The sequence below is a fragment of the Erythrolamprus reginae genome, chromosome 4, assembly GCF_031021105.1.
Source record: "Erythrolamprus reginae isolate rEryReg1 chromosome 4, rEryReg1.hap1, whole genome shotgun sequence".
NCBI classification, from domain to species: Eukaryota; Metazoa; Chordata; class Lepidosauria; order Squamata; family Dipsadidae; genus Erythrolamprus; species Erythrolamprus reginae.
In genome coordinates this window covers 59,554,689-59,575,714 of record NC_091953.1, presented here as the reverse complement: position 1 = coordinate 59,575,714, position 21,026 = coordinate 59,554,689, and the positions used below count along the sequence as shown (strand labels likewise).

Genomic DNA, 21,026 nt, shown 5'->3' with positions numbered 1-21,026 from the left:
TTGTTTTTTTCACTGCATTTTAACTAATTTTAAATAATTGTAAATAGCCAATAATTAAACTGTTTGTGTTTATTTTGCAGATTCAATCCCTGAACACAATGACAACCAGACTAATCTTCGGGGGGGGGGGGGACAATAAAAACAATAAAATGATACTTGTAAATATTTTTACATTTTTTAAATAATAAAAATAAACACCAAGTTTATAATTATTTAAAATGTGTATACATTTTTGGGACACCCTGTATAATTATAATTATGAGAATTATTAGAATTGTTAGAATTGTCACATAAACTTCAGTTTCATTTACAAAGAGCAAAATAAAATAAACCTGAGTAAAGTTGTAATCTTGGAAAAGCATTTCACAATACAAGAAAGAGTTGTCTCCAATTCAGATTTAAATTCTATGCATGGTATGTATGTACGTATGGTTGGTTTTTGGATTTTTTTATATATTAATGGGCTTTTAATTATTTCTAACATCCGACTACTATTGTACACAGCTTTATTGTTGCTGTTAGCCGCCCCGAGTCTCTGGAGAGGGGCGACATACAAATCAAATAAATAAATAAATAAATAAATGTTTGTTTTGGCATATGCTATAACAGATCTGGGCGTGCTATGTGCAATTTTATTATTTGGGTTAAATGCATATTTTCTAAAAAATTAATGGTCAAAAATTCCATTAAATTATTCATGTAAAAGATTTATATTGCGGCCTATCTTGTGCAATTTTGAATGGTTTAGAGTAGACGTTTTTAAAAGTAGCCGAGGTTCAGGACCACTGCAACTAAGGCATCCTGGTATCTGTTTAGATCGACAAGGGAAATCTAATTCTCAACCTTCCAGTACTAATGACTGGCAGAGAGCCGAAATTGATCTGTTTGTCAAACGTATGGGATGCTAGTAATTTGCATAAACATAAGTAACGATAAAAGAGGACAGTAGGACAGGGACGGTAAGCACAGCGGTGCGCTGATGCGATTTACAAATGTAGATTTACAATTCTAAAGTCCTCGTTTTTTGTCCCGGGTGTTGAATAGCGTTCCTCGACATGAAAACCAAATTTCAAAAAGCAAAAAAAAGGGAAGGCGTTAATTCTCCCTCAGGACTTATTCTCTCCTTTTGGAGCGCAGCTCTTTTTGCCTATCGGGTGGGGGCGGGAGAAACAGCTCTGAGCATGCGTGGGCAAAGGGGCGGTGATCCTGGTAGAAGAGCTCCGTTTCGGATTGGTTGCCTTTTCCGCGGGCAAAAGAAGACACGCCCAGCAGCCAGGCGGGGCCTTCAAGTTAAGCGCGAAATTCTCCTTGGTCCGCTGGGCTCCTTCCAGCCGCCTCCACCGAGCGAGTGACCACCGGCCGGCATGTGTTCCGTGATTCCCGACTATTCTCCCGGCTTTAAGAAGCCGCCAGAGATCCTGCGCTTGAAGAGGAGGAAAAGATTCCGGAGAAGTGAAGCGGCCGCGCTTTCCGGAGAGTTTTCGTCGGCGGAGGCAGCCCTCAAGGACACGCCCGGTCCGCCTCGGCTCGGTCCGGGTAGTCGGCGGCGGAACCCCTTCACGAACGTGGGGAACACGCCTGTCCTTCTGCCGGAACCCGGCCTGGTTCCACCTCCTAACCAGAGGCTTGCAGAAGTGGAGTGGTTATTGGCAAGGGTTGACGCAGCCGGCAGATCCGAGAAGCGGGTAAATGAGAGCTCCGGCATCGCTGTTTGCGCCCCTTCGATGTGTGCTGAGATCGAATTGCATAGCTCAGTGTTTCCCAACCTTGGCAACTTGAAGATATTTGGACTTCAATTCCCAGAATTCCCCAGCCAGCGAATGCTGGCTGGGGAATTCTGGGAGTTGAAGTCCAGATATCTCCAAGTTGCCAAGGTTGGGAAACACTGGCATAGCAATCCAAGCGTGTGTGGTTGTGCCTAAAGAGTAGAAAACAATAGAACAGAGGTCTTCAAACTTGACAATTTAAGACTTGTGGACTTCAACTTGTTGGTTTATTTATTTATTTATTAGATTTCTATGCCGCCCTTCTCCAGGAGACTCAGGGCGGCGTACAACATTAAATATAACAATATATAAGAAATCTAAATAACTAATTATTAAGGGTAGTCCCATGTAGAGTGCGTTGCAGTAATCAAGCTATGCTGGCTGGAGAATTCTGGGAGTTGAAGTCCACAAGTCTTAAAAGTTGGCAACTTTGAGGACCCCCTGCTAGAACTTAGCAATTAAATGTGTATGAGGAGGTGTGGGTGTTGAAATGAGTTGTAAATTTGAAGGAAAATGACAGAACAATGAATCGGTGGGACAACGTAACCTTTCCATGAGTTATGCCTGCTCCAACCCTGGAAGTTTTGAAGAAGAGGTTGAACAAAAATTGGTAGAGAAGTTGAAAATTACTTGTAACAGCTGTTAATTTTTAGAGGAATCAAAAGATGATGTTTAGAGAAGGCTGATGATGAAAAGCATTTATTAAACTTTGGGCGGAGGGACTGAAATAATTCACAGAGTTCTTATTTGAGGCCATTTAACACAATTAGTCATCTATTGTCCCTTGTGTCACTTCACAGAAATCTAGAATGTATTACATTAATAGTGGAAAGCGGTTTTAACTATATACCTTTTGCTTGCCTCCAAAACTTGTGGGTGCTCCAACACTGGAAGTTTTAAAGAGGAGATTGGACCACCATTTGTCTGAAAATAGTATAGGCAAGGTTTCCTTCCTGAGCAGGAGGTTGGATTAGAAGCCCTCCAAAAACCCTTCCAACTCTTGTTATTTGGTTCTTTTCTTTTGTGATAAACTTTAAATTTAAGGTGATAAACAGAGCTGTCAGTCTTGTGTGCCTGATGGGCATACAGTGGTACCTCTACTTAAGAACTTAATGCCTTAGTGCAGTGGTCCTGAACCTCGGCTACTTTTAAAAATGTCTAAACCAGTGTTTCCCAACCTTGCCAACTTGAAGATATTTAGACTTCAATTCCCAGAATTAATCCGTGACCAGGTTCTTAAGTAGAAAAGTTTGTAAGAAGCAATTTTTCCCATAGGAATCAATGTAAAAGCAAATAATGCATGCAAACCCATTAGGAAGGAAATAAAGGCTCAGAATTTGGGTGGGAGGAGGAGGAGGAAGAAGAGGAGGAGGAGGAGGACAGTCGCTGCTGAAAGAAGGAAGAAGATGAGGTGAATCAAAAAAAAATCCAAAACTTTAAGGCTTAAAAAAAAAAAAGAGGGACTCTGAGACGGCGAGGAGGAGAACGCGCTTCCCATACACCCGGCATGAGGCTGCCTCCCATACACTGCGCCAGAGAGGGAAACCTAGGGGAAATGGCAGAAACTGGCCAGGCCTTTGTGCCGCTCTCAAATTTTCTGGGAAATTTTTCCAGGCTTGGTTTCTTAAGTAGAAAATGGTTCTTGAGAAGAGGCAAAAAAATCTTGAAAACCTGGTTCTTATCTAGAAAAGTTCTTAGGTAGAGGTACCACTGTATTTGAACTATTAAAGTGAGAGTGTTCCTACCACATAATTAACAATAACATAATCATTTATGAGAATGAAAATTACTGAGAATACAGTAGTGCTTTTCCATATGTGACTCAACTTGTTTATAAAAATGTTGTTAGTCTTGGAATACCCCAATCAAGAAACCACCAAAGAGCCAACAGTAAACAGCCCAACCAAAGAATTTCTTAAGACCACCTCTATCCACACAGACAAACAAGTCACTAGAATATAAACTAACAAAAAAATTGCACTCCTTAGTAGCACTGATGATGTTACCTATTTAGGATATTGAAAACAAGAAAACTAATGAGCTCACAGCACATTTCCTTGTTTTTCCATGTCTGCTTCCCTCTTCAGTGTCTATACAGATATTGTAATGCTGGTTCTTGTCTCTTCCAACACCTCTCCCAAACTCCTTAAGTTCCTTTCTGAGATTTTTGTTTTTCACTACTGTTCTGTCTGGGTGCCCCCAGACTTCAACACCAACTGGAAAAAGCAGCCAGACACGCTGGTAAAAGCAAAAGCACTTTATAGTTTGAAAAATAAACACAGAGAAAAACCTGTTCTTCCCAACAGGCAGGCTATGAGGCTTCACAGCAGAGTCCTGATGGCCAGACAATACAGCAGACTTCTTGCTGGCACACACACCACTGTAGAGAATAAGACCCACACCTTTTCCCCCCAAGGTTTCAGTATTCAAAGTCACAAACCAGAATTCCAAGACGCCAAAGATCACAGCCAGGTCCCAGGACTCCCAAAGATAATAGAAGGGTGGGTCTGCCTTTTCAGCCTTTCCAGAGAGCACCACACCCAAACCCAGCTGTTGCCTCTTTAGTGCTGAAAGTACCTGGCTAATTGTCCCCTTCGTTGTGTTGCTCTTCTCTGCCGGAGATCGATGATTGCTTGTGCATTTTCATCTAAGGAATCCAGGCTGCTTGCTGGGGAGAGCTCCCCCTCGGGGGACTCTGGCTGTCCTCCCTCTCCCTCAGCCTGAGATTCCTCCTCCCCGTCTGTCTGAACCTCCTGTTCCTCATCCTCCCCCTCTGAGCAGGAAGCCAGCAGAGGATCAGCCGTTCCCTGAGGGGCCTCAGACGGAATCACAACAACTACTGTGGCTTCTCTTTGTGGCAATTTCCGTAGTTTGTTCTGACATCCAGTTCGTTTTATTCCCTTTATTTTTGTCAAATCTCTTTTTGCTTTCATCTTTAATGACTTCTTTAATTTCATTACACACTTCATCTGGAGTTTTCTATCAATCAGGTTCAGGACTTCAGATTCCTGACAATGTCCATGAAAATGGTGAATATACTGTATTGTATGTTCAAGTTCATATTATGAACACTGTCTAGCTTTCTTTTTTTCTTTCTTAGCTTGAACTAGCATATGACAAGTTCATGATTTATTCCAATTCTTTGATGTTATAATTGAACTCCTCCACTTCCTTTCAGCAATTATATAATCAATATGATTTTTACATACTCCGTCTAGTGATGTCCACGTTTAGGGGATCAATTTAGTTGTTTGAGGACAGAATTCTATGAAGAATTCACTAGAGTGGCAGAAAATGATAAGTCAATCTCCTGCCTCATCAAAGCTGATACAACTACATTTTCTTCTTAAGTATTTCTAGTTTTGATATTCAAATGAAACCTGATCATAAAATCCATCCACATCCTCTTCTGGATTGTTGGTTGGATCATAAATTTGAATGATTATAATCTTAAATAATTGTTTGTGAAGTCTAACAGTTATTCAGTAATTGGTTGCATTGCAACTATAAAAGCAGTGCTATTATTTGTTTTTTATCCTGGCTAATAAATGTGATCTGACTGTCCAATCCCCAATCCATCTTGATTTTCTGATGGCTAAGATGATGAGTTGTAGTCATTTAATCTTTCACGTTGCTGAACTTTCCCATGTTCCTGTTTCTTATGTTCCATGTTTCCATCATTATTTACACTTCAGATTTTCTTTTCTTATATGGCAGTGATGGTGAACCTTTTTCCCTCGGGTGCCGAAAAAGCGTGCGTTCATGCTATCGCGCATGCGTGAGTGCCAACACCCATAATTTAATGCCTGGGGAGGGCAAAACAGCTTCCCGCGCCCCTGGAAGCCCTCTAGAGGCCGAAAACAACTTGTTTCTCAACTTCTGGGGGGCCCAGTAGGCTCGTGTTTTGCCCTCCCCAGGTTCCAAAGGCTTCCCTGGAGCCGGGGAAGGATAAAAATCCCCCCCCCCCTTGACGGCTCTCTGGAAGCCAAAATGCCCCAGGAGCCTCAGTGTGAGCCAAAAATCAGCTGCCTGGCACACATACACGTTGGTGCTGAGCTAGGGCAACGGCTCGTGTGCCAGCAGATATGGCTCCACGTGCCACCTCTGGCACCCGTGCCATAGATTCGCCATCACTGCTATATGGCAACATCAGCAACTAGATGTGGCTAGATTAAGCGTGTGGGACATCTTAAACACCATCAATACTGTTGTGGTTAGCTCTGGCCCAGCTCCTGCCCCAAGGAATGTGCAGGTGGATGTGGGGGAGACATCCACATGCCGCAGGCCTGTTTTGCTCCCAATGGAATCTGCCGATGAAGCCTCCTCTGACCAAGGAAGCATGAGTGACAGGGAAGAGGGGAGTTTGGCAGACAGCCCAGGAGGAGATCAATCATCTGTATCATCCTTGGATTCTGAACAAGAATTAATGACACATCCACGCATGCATAGAGTGATGCATAGGAGACAATAACTGAAGGATTATTACAAGAGAAAATGAGGCCACCTGTGGTTGGGTGGGGCTCCAGTAATTAGGGCTGCTGCAATAAATAGCGGCGTGTGGGTTTGGCGGTTGTGAAAGCGTATCTGATCGCAGTTCTTCAGGAATCGTGTTGCTGTTTTCTGGACTTTGTTGATTTTTCACGCCTTTGAAACCAAAGCAGAGCAATGTGTGTGTGTGCGTCTCACTTTGCTGGAAGAAGGGCTGTGAAGTTTCTTCACAGCTGCTAGCTAAGTACTTAATGACTGCTTAAAGGAAATTGTACATACTACCCAGTTGTTTTGGGAGGAGTGCTCTTTGCAATACAAAAAGAGTGCTTAGTTTATTTTGAATATTCGGGAGACTCCTACCAGAGAACCTGGCAGAACAAATACTCTGAAAAATCCTCAGGTAGCATGTTGAGTGCCATCCGATCCAAGGGATCCATCATCTGGCATTATATCATTAATCATGTTATATTTTCTCTCCATGTGGTTTTCTTGGTAAAAGTGCAAGGGTGGTTTATCAAATGCCTTCTCCCACGCAGATGTCTTTGCCGTTGTCACTATAGTGACCATCTGTTTCCAGTATCTTCTTGTACTTTTTTACTGCAGGACCGGGATGTGAAACCTTATGTTCTTGTGAAATTTAATACAGACAGTGGCATCAGCTTACAAACTGCAATATATGGTTTTATTCATTCTTTTTCTTTTAGTTTTTTAAAAGTCATGACCAGGATGGGCCCACATGGAAGGAAGAGCTTTCTGAAATAGCAACTACTGAAACATTAATCAAGGTAAGTATCATTTTAATTTCAGAATTTCTAAATAAGAAGACACTTAAAATTTGAGAGTGTAAGGTTTACTCTTGATCCTTGCATATCCCCCATGTGCTGCTTTGCATAAAGATTGTACCCAGTCACCTTTCTTATAAACATCTCTTGCAACCATGCATGTTTTCGTATAGTCAGGCACAAAACTTACTTTGTTACTCTAATTTTAATTATATCTTACTTTTTAAAGATATCTTAATAACCAAGCTCAGAGAGCACTAAGAATTCCTCAGGTGTCCATTTTTCTTTAAAAGAGTACTGTACACTCACCACACCTACCACAGTTCATGTTGTACATACTCCTGGTCAGTTGTAGGATGATAAAGAAATTGAGGACTCTGATACAGATAGTGTTTATGAATTAGTGGTGGGCCCGGGGTTACAGGTAGTAGAACAGGTGGAAGGCCAGCAACAGGGGCTATGAGTCCAGAATCTAGCGAGGAAGAATCAGCCGTTCGCTGGGTAAATCCTAAATTCAGAAGGGTCCAAAAACGTAGAGAACAGGTGTTTGGAAGAAGATATTAAGGGGAGGAATGGGTTAAATACTGTAGTGATGTATTTGGTACGTCAGGGGGTCAATGGGGAAGAAGGGTGGAGTTTCAACGTTGCAGAGTGAATGATGGAAGGTTTCCATTCCACTTCTAAGCAAGCAAAAGCATTCCGTGTTGATTTACAGTCAGTTCTGCTGTTTTAGGATCATGCTGTGAGTACATAAATCTTGTTAACTGGAGAAGGGTGGAAATAATGCGAGGAATGCAATTAAGAAAGATAACGTGTTGAGAGCAATTTGCTAGAATGAACTGTATTTGAATCCGGAAGAGAAGAGAAATAAAAATGGAGTTTCTTTGTTTATGAAATACTGCATTTAGTAAGAGTTATTTGTAATTGCTAAAGTTCTAACAGAAATCGGAACAGTTTGTATCGTGACAGAAGTGCACATTTGGTGCATACGCAAATAAGCTTCTGGGCATGCGCAGAGAACTGGGCTGAACCGGCAGCAACCCACCACTGATCCACAGCACCGAAGTGTGGTTCTTTTACAAACTTCAGAGATTTTTTTCTTATGCAGTTAGATCTAGATTTATAGATCAATATCATCCATGCCTAACCTAAATCCAGAACTAAAATGATAATGCTTAATGTTTTGCAAAAGTAGGACGTGCTTCTTTGTATACCTAACTGATGGTGTTTTATTCATCGCTTACTTATAATTTGCTCCATTTTTTAAAGGACTCTGGTTTGACTATTTCCGATACTGAAGTTCTTTCTTCACCAAGTTCTGAATTTCCTGCAGACTGGAGTATTAAAACTCGTCTTCTAGTCACTTCCCCTCAGTCATTTGCATGGGCAGATCACTTAAAAGCTCAAGAAGAATCCCAAGGATATATCCAGCATTGCAGAGCAACATTAATAAACTTACCCCAAAGTATCCAGGTAGTATATGCTTTTTAATACTGTTGGATTAATGAATTGGAATCTGCAATCAGTATAAGAGTCAATTCAAATCGCAAGTGGTTCACTTATTTTGAATTGTTATATTTGGTACTTTAAATACTTTAAAATCTGAATGGCCGGTCATATCTTTCTAATTTACCTTGACTGCCTGTTTATCAATGTTTAGAGCTATCTAGTGAACAAGATAATAAACTCTCAACAATTATACTATGTTTAATGCTGATGAACAAATTTCTCAATATTCTGTGAATCTGAGGGAGATATCTTAAGGGTCCTTAATGAGTTATCAGCGATATTCAGGATGTTACATCATGCAGAAATATGCCTGTGTTTCAACAAATTGTACCAGTTCCTGGAATCACTAATATCGTTTTCTTAGTTGTTAATATATGTCGCTTAGGAGGATTCAGAATATCTCCGGGACCGCCTTCTGCCGCACGAATCCAAGCGACCGGTTAGGTCCCACAGAGTTGGCCTTCTCTGGGTCCCATCGACTAAGCAATGTCGTTTGGCGGGACCCAGAAGAAGAAGAGCCTTCTCTGTGGTGGTCCCGACCCTCTGGAACCAGCTCCCCCCAGATATCAGAGTTGCCCCCACCCTCCTTGCCTTTCGCAAGCTCCTTAAAACCCACCTCTGTCGTCAGGCATGGGGGAATTGAAATTTCACTTCCCCCTAGGCTTATAGAATTTATACATGGTATGCTTGTATGTATGAATGGTTCTTTAAATTGGGGTTTTTTAGATTATTTTTAATATTAGATTTGTTTACATTGTCTTTTCATTGTTGTTAGCCGCCCCGAGTCTTCGGAGAGGGGCGGCATACAAATCTAATAAATAAATAAATTCAGACAATACAGGCAGCTTTATACTTTGTTGAGGGGGGGAATAAGTATTGGGAACTATGTTAATTTGGATGGGTTAGGTAGGGTATGGGATTTAGTAAATCTTAGTTGCCATGATAAATCGTTTTGGGAAAGAGGTTATTCTCCCAATTTCTCAATATTTTTGATACAGTGTTCCATTTTTTGTTGGTTCAGACAACACTGTTCTTCCCTGCTCAGCGATTCTAAAAATGACCAATTTTCAGCTCTATGGCAATTAAGTTATAGAATCCATTAAGGTTCCAACCTATCTTTGGTTCTTTTTAATATCTACAGTACATTTAGTTATTAGCATATTGATTAGGAACCAATATGTTATCAGTAGCTTGTTGACAGACAGATCTATTTCTCTGTATTATCTGAGTAAAAAAAAACCAATGTAATTTCTTGAGTATTTGGACATGAAACAAATCCTGACAGGATACTGCATTATTTACCTGGATTATGTTTTGCCTGCATTATATTTACCTAGAGAGATTACCTATCTTGGATAAAGTTGCATACCTTCTGAAAATTTAAGTGCACAATATAGCACTGCCAAATGAAATTCAAAATTATTTTATAAAACCATATAAAATCTATAATAGTATAGGCCCTGCTTTTTTCTCATGTGCAAGCACAACATTTATTTATTCAATTTTTATCTTACCTTTATTACTTAATATAGCAAATATTTCTAATATACCCCCCCCTCCCTCGTGTTCTCTAACATAGCAACTTTGGGGTGGTTTGGACAGAAAGAATAACTGGCCCAAAGTCACCTAAAAATAAAGGGAACACTTAAACAAAAGAATATAACTCCAAGTAAATCAAACTTCTGTGAAATCAAACTGTCCACTTAGGAAGCAACACTGATTGACAATCAATTTCATTTTGTTGTCAGCACATTCAACTTTGTAGAGAACAAAGTATTCAATGAGAATATTTCATTCATTCAGATCTAGGATGTGTTATTTAACTGTTCCCTTTATTTTTTTCAGCAGTGTATTTTATATATATACATATTTCATATTAAAATGACATTTTGGAAATATTCCCTCTTTATTCAATTGTAGTTGGCATCAGCTAGACTTTTAATTAAATTGATTGCTATTTTCCTGATTTAAGATTACTGTGATTACAATAAACTGGTGGTTTCTATATATTAAATAAATTGTTATCTAAAGTTAGTTTTACTAAGATATTTCATATTGTCATGTGTCTTAAAAGCACACAAATACTTCCAAATACATACAAATATGAATAATTGCTGCCTTTGTATTTACTTCAGAAAATAGCTGTTGTAAACTTCTCCCAATGTTTTGGTACACTGCAAGATATTTTGTCTTTGATATAAAATCTACTTATAAGAAATGCTCTGAATCATCATAAATAAAAACCACATAAAGGATAAACTTTATAAATATGACATATTCTTTTTTGTGGCGGACCAGCTGTCGATTTACAAGAAATCTGGCAAAGCTTCCAAATTATTTTATTATGTCCCCTTATCAGCATAATTGGCATTTAAATATAAACTAGCTATTTAATTAAATTCTATTCTGTATAAGTAAATTAAAACTAAGGTAGAGTTGGTTGCAGATTATGGTCCTGTGCACAAATATTAAATATGTTAACTTCATTTTATATATTATAAACATTTATGGACTTAAAACAGAATACAGTGTTCCCTCGATTTTCGCGGGGGATGCGTTCCGAGACCGCCCGCGAAAGTCGAATTTCTGCGAAGTAGAGATGCAGAAGTAAATACACTACTTTTGGCTATGAACAGTATCACAAGCCTTCCCTTAACACTTTAAATCCCTAAATTGCAATTTCCCATTCGCTTAGCAACCATTTAGATTATTACTCACCATGTTTATTTATTAAAGTTTATTAAAAAAAATATTTATTAAAGGCAGACAAAAGTTTGATGATGATATATGATGTCATTGGGCGGGAAAACCCACGAAGTATTTTTTTAATTAATATTTTTGAAAAACCATGGTATAGAGTTTTCGCGAAGTTCGAACCCGCGAAAATCGAGGGAACACTGTACTAGGAATTGCTTTTTGATCCCTTGAAAAGGTAAAAAAATATCAGCTGTTCTCTGTGTTTTATTACATTAACTCTTCTAAAAATCCGTTTCCAATTTTCCTATTTACTCTGTAAATAACTTTAAAGTAGCCTTTTTAAAATGATATTTTGATATTTAGGAGCCCAAACTTTCCACAGAACTTCGGTGTGCTTTCCAGCAAAATCTAATATATTGGCTTCATCCCTTCTTCCCATGGCTACCACTTTTTCCTCGAATCGGAGCTGACAGAAAAATGGTTGGAAAAACTCATCCTTGTGCCTTTAACGAAGAACTCCAACGAATGTTCATGATTGAATGGTAAGTTGAACTTCTTGGAAATATAAAAAGCTAAGCATAAATTCCATTTTTGAGAGTATTTTCAATAAGGATCTTTCTCCTAACCAAAATCTGCTTTGGTTCAGACACTTAAGAGCAGAGCAATCCTGTGAGAGGAAAGAGGTATTTATATTCCTAGTTCTTATGCTTTTATACCGCTAAAAAATCACAGCATTACCAATGTGGTTTTCTGTAAAAGGTAATTCTGTGATTCCTATGCACACTGGTAGAATATATTATTGTAACACAATCTATGTGGGCAAATATGTGCCCATCTATTGATCAGCAGATGCTATGTGTCTGCTCTGTGAACTACATTGGTTACAGGTTTGCTTCTGGGTTCAATTCAGATTACAAAATCCTCATATGGCATGGGACTGGATTATTTGAGGGGCTGCATCTCCCCAATCACACGTGGTAGAAATCGTGACATTAGCATTGTTGTGGACGCTTGCAGCCCCACTTGTGCAAGTGTCGCTGTGAATGTTGAAGGTGCTTGTGCGTATATGCACATGTTTTTGTCCTTCCCACAAAATCTTCCGCCCTTTCCCCACTGTGGGCTGCCAACCCGGAAGGGTTGGGGATCTCTGCTTTATAGTTCTAAGCAGGTTATAGAACCTCCGGCAGTCAGCAGAATTAGTCTGCAATACTGCATTCTAACCACTGGGCCATAATCAGTTTCTCTATACAGTAGCTCATGATACGAACCCCTCGTCATACGAACTTTTCGAGATACGAATCCGGGGTTTGGAAAATTTTTGTCTCTTCTTACGGCCGAAACGTGGACTCCAGGAAGGACGTCTCCGTGATGTCAAAGCTCCGCCCATGGAATTCCCTATTGGGATTCCCCACCTCCGTTTGAGCCTCCCGACCGTCCGACAGCTCCGCGGCTCTTCTGGCAAGGTGACAGCTGGGCGGCGGGGCTTCTCGGCCTCCCGAATGCCGAACGCGAACTTTTGCTGAACTTCTGGGTTCAGCGTTCGGAAGAATGCCGAGAAGCCCCCTGGCTGTTTCAAAACGCGACAGCCAGGCAGCGGGGCTTCTCGGCGGCCTCCCGAACCCGAACTTTTGCCGAACCTCCTGGTTTGGCATTCGGGAGAATGCTGAGAAGCACCCAACTGTTTCAAAAGGCGACAGCTGGGCGCCGCCGCCCAGCAGAGCGTTGTTTTTGTGATTTTTTTTTTTGCTTGCATGCATTAATTGACTTTACATTGTTTCCTATGGGAAACATTGTTTCGTCTTACAAACTTTTCGCCTTACGAACCTCCTCCCAGAACCAATTAAGTTCGTAAGACGAGGTATTACTATACTAGTGTTCCTCAATTATTTTCTGTTACGCTTCCCTCTAGACAGAAGCAAACATTTGGCGCGCCCCCTAACTCTCCGCCAGAACGATTGTTTGCAATATTCAACATGTTTTCGCTGAAAAAAATCAAGTGGCTTATCAATGTGATTGGGGTGTAATGTGTTTAAGTGACGCCTTAATTTTATTTAGCTTCATGTTTTCTGCTGCCAACATTTTTAGATACAGCAAACATACCAGTCTTTCCTTGTCTCCCACCGTAGTCACAACGAAGCCAAGCGCTACCTACATTTCGTCATTTTTCCTCAACCTAGCTTTCGGGAGACTTGCGTTTGTCTCATTATCTCTGTCTCTCTCCTCCTTTCTTTTCATCCCTGTTAAATATCTTTCCATGATGTCTGTTAATGATTTGTTATATGCACTTCATATCTCCTACTCTGTTCTGTGTGCTATTGTTTGGTGCAAAAAAAGCCCTCCCCCCCCGGCATCACTCCGTCCCTCCTCCTAGGGGAGCCCGCCCCACTATTTGAGAAAATCTGCAATATGTAGCTATTAGATTACGTTAGGCCTTTTTTATTAGCAAAGAACAATTTAATTAAGTTATTTTCCAAATGCGTATGAAACAGCTGATTTTCCCATGATAAGAATAAACTGTTTTAATTTTTGCAATAATTATCACATTGTTCTGTGGATTACCATTTATAGGCTTTCAGTTTATTTTTTACAATAGTGAAGTTGGATCACGAGAGAGGGAAACAATAAATAGGCTATATAGAAAATAAAACAGCCAGTGAATCTGTTCTTATTTTCTTCTAGCTTATTTGAATGATGTAAAAACTTGTACCTAGGTTTGTATTTTTTAATGTTCCATATAACTGAAAAGAACCTAAAATAACATATAAAGTAGAATGAAAACTAGATAAAAACTCTGATTATCTGAATGAAATAATAAGACAACACTGCAATTATGAATTCAGGTGAAATAATAGTCAGATTTGCATTCTTGTTTAGTAATACATAATCTGTCATTTTAAAACAACTGGTTTAGGTTGTTTCCTCCTTCTATACCAGGAAGTTAATCATCCTTTCTTTGTTTAATTTGCAGGTCTCTCAGTTTTACCTCTCTTTATAACTTGTTGAGAGCCAAGCTGTGCCCCTATTTCTACGTTTGCACTTATCAATTCACTGTACTGTTCCGTGCAGCAGGACTTGCTGGAAGTGATGTGATCACTGCATTAATTTCTCCCACAACCAAAGGATTAAGGGAAGCCATGAAAAATGAAGGTAAAGAAAAATTATGAACAATGTAAAAATTCCTCTTGTCCATAACCAAGACATCATTTCATTCCTTTTTCTTTTTTGAGGTATTGAATTTGATTTACCATTTCAAGGAATTAGACAAAAAAAATCCAATCCTGCAGCTTCACCTTTAGAAACCGAAGTTGAAAGAAATACTGAAAAAACGGGCAATGAAATTGAAGAGTATGTAATCTTACAGTGGCTTAATGTGCATTTCTTAGACCTTTTTCAACTCTTTTTCAAAAATTGGTTGTTTACAAGTTCTTTTACCATGTTTTGCTACTCAGAGATTTGGAAATGAGTGGTGCTGATGGCAGCGATGACGACGAGGATGATGGAATTTTATGGCTGGTGGAAATGGGAATTGAAGACAAAATTAAAAAACCAGACACAATTTCTACCAAATTGTATCCTTTAAGAGTTAAAACATTTTCCTTTAATGGTTGCATTTGTATAATATTATATGCACTCTATGTAATATTGGGATCTGTATATATAACAGAGCCACTACAGTGGCTGTTGTTCAGATAATCAAAATGGCAATGTTCATTTTTCAGTTGCGGCAAGTATCTGGGTGTGTGTTTATTTATTTAGAAATTTCCTTCCTTCCCCTTTTCCCTTAGAATCCAAAGTTCTTTGTTATAGTTTTCCCATTTTTTCTTTCTTGATTTGCTTTATTTCTGAGGATTTGTGATTCATAATTTTGTTAGTTTTTCAATACTAAATTATTTTTTCTGGAAAGCTTTGAACTCTATATGTTAAATCACATATTTAAGCATTGCAACTATTTCTATGGGAATCTTCACTTTTAGTTTGTAAGGATATTTGGAATCCTCCTATATAATAGCAAGGGTTTTTTTTAAATCGTGCAAGCTTCATTTTAGTTTTTCAGGTTTGCAAAGATAATAAAAACATAGTTAAATAACATTCGTTTGGCTTATTATAATGCAGCACTTTTCCCCACAGATAATTCATAATAATCTACAATTACTATGTATGTGTGCGTCCTCCTTAACTATCTATGTAGCTGTAAAGAAAAAAATGAGATGAAATTGGATCACAGGCCTGAATCTGTAGTGTTAGTAAAAGGGACAAATACATTCACCTTGCTGAACTTCTTGATAAATTGTAAAAGTTTAGTGGCTTCTGCAGGTCCTCAGGCTGGCATCCCTCCAACATTGCTCTCCCCGGTTGCTTTTAGAGGTGCAACAATGCAGACACTCAAGGTAATAAATTATAATGAGATACATTATGTTGTACACTACAATCTATTCTAAATATTATGATATACTGTATATATATACAGTGATCCCCCGAGTTTCGCGATCCCAATAATTGCGAATCGCTATATCGCGATTTTTCCACCCGATGACGTCACTCCCTTCCTTTCTCATCTTTCTTTCTCTCTCTCTTTCTCTATCTTGCTTCTTCCTCTCTCACACTCTGTTCCTCCCTCTCTCATCTCTTTCTTTCCTTCTCTCTCTTTCTCTGTCTCTCCCCCTCTTGCTCTCGAGCGGCAAGCGAGCAGCCGGGCGGGCGGGCAAGCGGCGAGCGAGCGGCCGGGCGAGCGGGTGACGGGCAAGCGGCAAGCGATCTTGGGGTTTCCCCTTTGCCTGGGCGGCGGGAAGACCCAGGGAAGGTTCCTTCGGCCGCCCAACAGCAACGGGGAAACCCCATCTTCAGCTCCTCGCTGCTGCCGCGCTGCGGAGCAGATCAGCTGTTGGGCGGCCGAAGGGTCTTCCCCGCCGCCCACACGCAAACTCCACCATCTGCGCATGTGCGGCCATGGAAAAAGGGGCGCGCATGCGCAGATGGTGTTTTTACTTCCGCACCACTACATCCCGTAATATCGATTATCGCGAGGGGTCTTGGAACGGAACCCTCGCGATAATCGGGGGATCACTGTAGTATACACTGCAATTTTGAAGAAGAAAGGTAAATTATGATGGGTGAGTGATATACCAGAAGCTTCTGAATTTATTCTGGCAAAAAATAAGGAATAAAGCTACTTTTCACCAATTAATACCTCTCTCTGCTATCCCATTCACTATCTGAAAATCTGCTTAGATTAGCTTTTAGAATTATGGTATGTAAGAGGGAGCAAAGGGACTACTAAAGGGAAAAATGGTCAAATACTCGTTTTCTCCAAACTGTTTTGTAAAATGCCCTGAAATTCCTATGCTAGGACAATGCAGGACCCAAATAATTAAACGTAACTCTTAGAAAGCACACACTGTATTACAAGAATAATATTGCTCCCAATATATATTTTGCTCTATTCAGTTGCAACACTGTCTCCTTTCCAGTTCTGAATTCAAGACAAGAAATTAATTTATACAGAGGCTCCTCATTTAACAGTCATTTGTTCAGCAAATGTTTGAACAAGTTGCTGAACAGGTTTAAGTAGCCCTTGCCAGCACTACTACAGTCACATGGCTGCCATTTGGATACTCGGCAATCAGCCCTCATAATATGGCAGGGTCCTCCAGTCACAAGATCGCCCCATGCAACTTTCCCTGCTGGCTTCCCACAAAATCAATAGGAAAGCTGGCAAGAAGCTGCAAGCCTTTGGAAACGTCCAGGCTGTCCTTATTTTTCAAGTTGTCCTTGCTTTTCAGTTGTCAATCTGCTGAGGATCCAAACACAGCAGCAGCAGAGGATTAGAAAGGCAGTGGATAGAGGAGGTTGGAAGCGTGGGGGAGAATCCTTACATGCCGCCCTCTCAAGACCTTGCCTGGAATTAAGCTTGAAGTTGTGTGAAAGTGGCTTGGAGTGGCTCTGACAAGTGCGCAAGACTTTCAGGCTCTCTCAGTCTGGAAAGCACTGCACAAAGAATTGCCAGACACTTGCTAGCCATCTATGCAATTGAGCTTAGGAAGAGGTGGCTCCATATGGATTGGGATTCATGCCCCCAAACCACCCTCCTACTGCTTGCCTGCAGCCGTTCCGAGTCTTCGGAGAGGGGCGGCATACAAATCTAATAAATTGAATTGAGATTGAATTCCCCTCCAAAATGCAGGCTGCATTCCTCTGAGCTTCCCGGAGAGCGGATGAGACTTACTCCAAAGGGGGCTTCCTGTTCTGCAGAATTTGGGCAGCCAGCTGAGCCTATAATGTTCTTGTTTAATAGTGACAGCTGGAATTGCTGAAACTGCTGAAACTCTACAAACATACGGGGTTTTTTTTCACTTTAGGACCAAGTCTGTAGACCGTTGCTATTTTTTGTGTAAATACCCTGTTTCCCCGATAGTAAGACACCCCCGATTGTAAGACGTATCAGTGGTTTCAGGGGGGTCGGCTAATATAAGCCGTACCCCGAAAGTAAGACATATGTCTTACTTTCGGGGAAACACGGGGGTATTGCCGGGGGGGGGGAGCCCGATGACATTGCTTCCAAGCTCCCCGCACGCCCCTCGCCTTCGCCCCGCCGCCACCGCCTCTTCCCCGGCTTGGCAAAGCGAAGGACGGCGCTGGTCCAAAGCGAGCCGAGCGGGCGGCGGCTTGCAGCAAAGGCGCTTGTCCCAGCAACCGAGTCCTGCCGAGGCTCGGCTGCAAGCGGCCAGCGAGGCCGACCAGCTCCGAGGCGAGCGGCCGGAGCTGCGCCCTCCTTCGCCCACCTCCTTTCCAGCAGGCAGGTGGGGCTGCCCAACTGCGCAGAGCGGCTCCTCCCCTCCAGACACACGCTTCCCCGACACGCGTCTGTGGCTCCACGCGTGCACGCCGCTTGGAGCCCTGAGGTTGAACTTGGAAAAGGGCTCACGAGGCTCCTGTCCCGCGGCTGCCCTTCTGGACTCTGGGGAGATGTCTTCGGGAACGCGACCCTTTTCCAATGTAAGACATACCCCGAAAGTAAGACGTAGTGGGGCTTTTGGGGGTAAAAAGAAAGTAAGACACTGTCTTACTTTCGGGGAAACACGGTAGTAACCTGGCATGGCTGGGTCATCCATCCTTGAGCAGAGCCTTTTACCAATAAGTCACAAATATCAATTGCCCATCGTAATACTCCTTTGGTAATAGGAGCGTATAAATTGCATTTATAGGATTTGTTTTCTTCTTTCCTAGGCTCGAAGTATAAATGTGAGAACACAGGTCCATTCGCGTTATAAAGATCTATTTAGCTTGGAGATTGTGGGCCCCATCATGCCCCATTGTCTCCATTCTTTGTCCATGCTACTGAAATCTGCTCAAAATGGAATTTTCTCTGCTGTATGTTATACTCATGAACCAACAGCTGTGTTCAACATAGGTATCAGCGACAAGCAGCAAATAAAGGTAAACCAATACGTGCATTTATCCCAGTAAGGGGAAAAACACTTAGGAGAGTTGCCAAAAAATACAACTAGTAAATAACATGCTAGTAAGTTTCCCTCACTCATGTAGTGTAGTTGGAAGAGCCACAACTTTGATGTATTCATTGCAGGACAGGCAGAGAAAACAAACTACACTGTCAGTACACCAAACTGACAATATAGTTGGTTGTAAATAAAAGGTCATACTTTATCTGGATGAAGCAGGTTTATGTAACCTGTTCATACATAATTATTAGAATAATGTGGTTAAAATTTGTATTTTCCCTCAGATTTTTATATTTTCAATATAAAGTCACAGATTGGGGATTGCCTTATTTTTCATTGTACTACAGTATAAACTTTTCTGATATCTGACTTTTGAACAGGCTGTTTTTGTTTATCCCATTGTTTTTATTTATCCCATTTTTCACAGGAATCTTGTATCGAAGAACTTTCCAATTGTGGATTGCATCCTAACACTTTAAGTCAACTTGCTCTTAATTCAACACTAGGAAAATCTTCAATACGGCTCCTAGACATGAGTGATTATCTCTACACATGGAAAACCTAAGCAACTAAATGATAATTTAAAATGGCTTACTAGGAGCACTTCCTTGTGCATAATGATCTATTTTATTCATTAACAGACTTTTGTATATAGTCCTTATATAACCGCTTTGTTATTTTTCTTGTAACATCTAAAGTATACATTTTAAATTAAACTTTAAGAATCTGACATAATTGTGTGGATCTAAGGAAGACAGCTGGGTGAGAAAAAAAGGTTGCAATACTCCCTTCTACTGTCTATGGCTTTTTCTTTTATTATATGTCACACTTCTTAATACAAATGCTGAGGCCTTCAGAACATCCATACTGCATTGTACTAATAGTAGTTTTAACCAGACTACACTGCAGTAAGTAGCTACTATTAAATGGACTAGAAAGGCACAACAGTTGGCAGCATTATTTCAGAAATAAAACAGTAAAAATGATAATTTCATATTTTAGGCAGTACTGCCAAAAATCCGATAAAAAGGATTTTTTTTAAAAAAAAATGTTAATTTTAGTTGTTACATGTTCTTGCAAGATCTTGAATGAGTTGTGAACAAAGCACAATTTGTTCTGTAAACTAGAATGAATGTTCAAATGAGCAAGGCATGTTATATGGACTGAGATGTACAGTATTCCTAATATTTACAGTTCAGAGGTGACTGGATCCTTTATTTTATGTATGTTCATGGTCAGGCTCCCCTTATGGAAGAATTCGCCTTTGACTTCGGGACTCAGTTGGGAAGCCGCGCGGCTGTTTTAAAACGTCGCCGCCGGCATGTCCCGAAGCCAAACGAACCCGGGTGGCCGGGCGAGCAGCAAGCAAACGGCGGGTGGGTGGGCGAACGGCGGGCGAGCGGGTGCTGGGGGGGGCTTCGCCCTCCCGCCAGCAAGAGGGGGAAGACCCAGGGAAGCCGCCCAGCAGCTGATCTTCCCAGCGCCATCTACGCATGCGTGCCCATAGAAAAAAAGGGCGTGCATGCGCAGATGGTGTTTTTACTTCCGGGTTCCAAAAATCGCCATATAGCCATTTCGCAATGATCGGGTTCGCAATACCCGGGGGATCACTGTATTCCCAATCCGAATACATCAATAATATGATTCTTTAGGTTTTAAAAAATCCTATTAAATTACCGTATTTTTCGCTCTATAAGACGCACCTGCTGATAAGACGCACCTAGATTTTAGAGGAGGAAAATAGAAAAAAAATATTTTGAGCCAAAAAGTAGGGAGAAGGGAGGAAGGAAAAGGAAAGCAAGAAATGGAGGGAGGAAAGGAAGGAAAGAAAGAAAGGGGGAAGGGACAGGAACAGAGGAAGGAAGCAAGGAAACTTATGAAAGGGGAGAGTAAGAGGAAGGACTGAAGGAAGGGAGGGAAGAAGGTAGGAAGGAGAAAGAAAAGAAGAAATAGAGGAAGGGAAGGTAAAAGAGAGAAAGAAAAAGAAAGAAAGTGAATGAAAGAGAAATAAAAATAGAGAGGGGGAATGGAAGGAGGGAAGGAAGGAGAGAAAGCAAAAGAGAAAGAAAGAAAGGCAACTTCAAATAAAGGCTCACTGAGCATCTCTCCCTCTCTCTTTCTATCCCTCTTTCTTTCTCTATCTTCCTTTATCTCTCCTCTTCCTTTATCTCCTCTCTCTCTCCCTCTCCCCCCTTTCCCTCTCTCCCTCTCTTGCTATCTCTCCCTCCTCTCCCTCTCTCTCCCTCTCTTGCTATCTCTTTGTCTCCCCGCTCTCTCCCTCTCTCTTTCTCTCGGCGGCGGCAAGGTCGTCAGCTGTGAGGCGGAGC

At 41.0% G+C, this 21,026-nt stretch overlaps 1 protein-coding gene across 1 annotated transcript; it reads left to right on the top strand.

Moving 5' to 3' along the window:
• The first annotated feature begins 1,217 nt into the window (after positions 1-1,217).
• On the top strand, positions 1,218-19,491 carry DONSON (DNA replication fork stabilization factor DONSON). The gene is made up of 10 exons (XM_070750372.1): positions 1,218-1,685; positions 6,959-7,039; positions 8,306-8,509; positions 11,606-11,784; positions 14,211-14,389; positions 14,470-14,587; positions 14,692-14,811; positions 15,432-15,630; positions 18,467-18,676; positions 19,127-19,491. The coding sequence occupies exons 1-10, from the start codon at positions 1,365-1,367 to the stop codon at positions 19,262-19,264; spliced, it is 1,749 nt and encodes a 582-aa protein (XP_070606473.1). The 5' UTR covers positions 1,218-1,364; the 3' UTR covers positions 19,265-19,491.
• Positions 19,492-21,026: the final 1,535 nt, after the last annotated feature.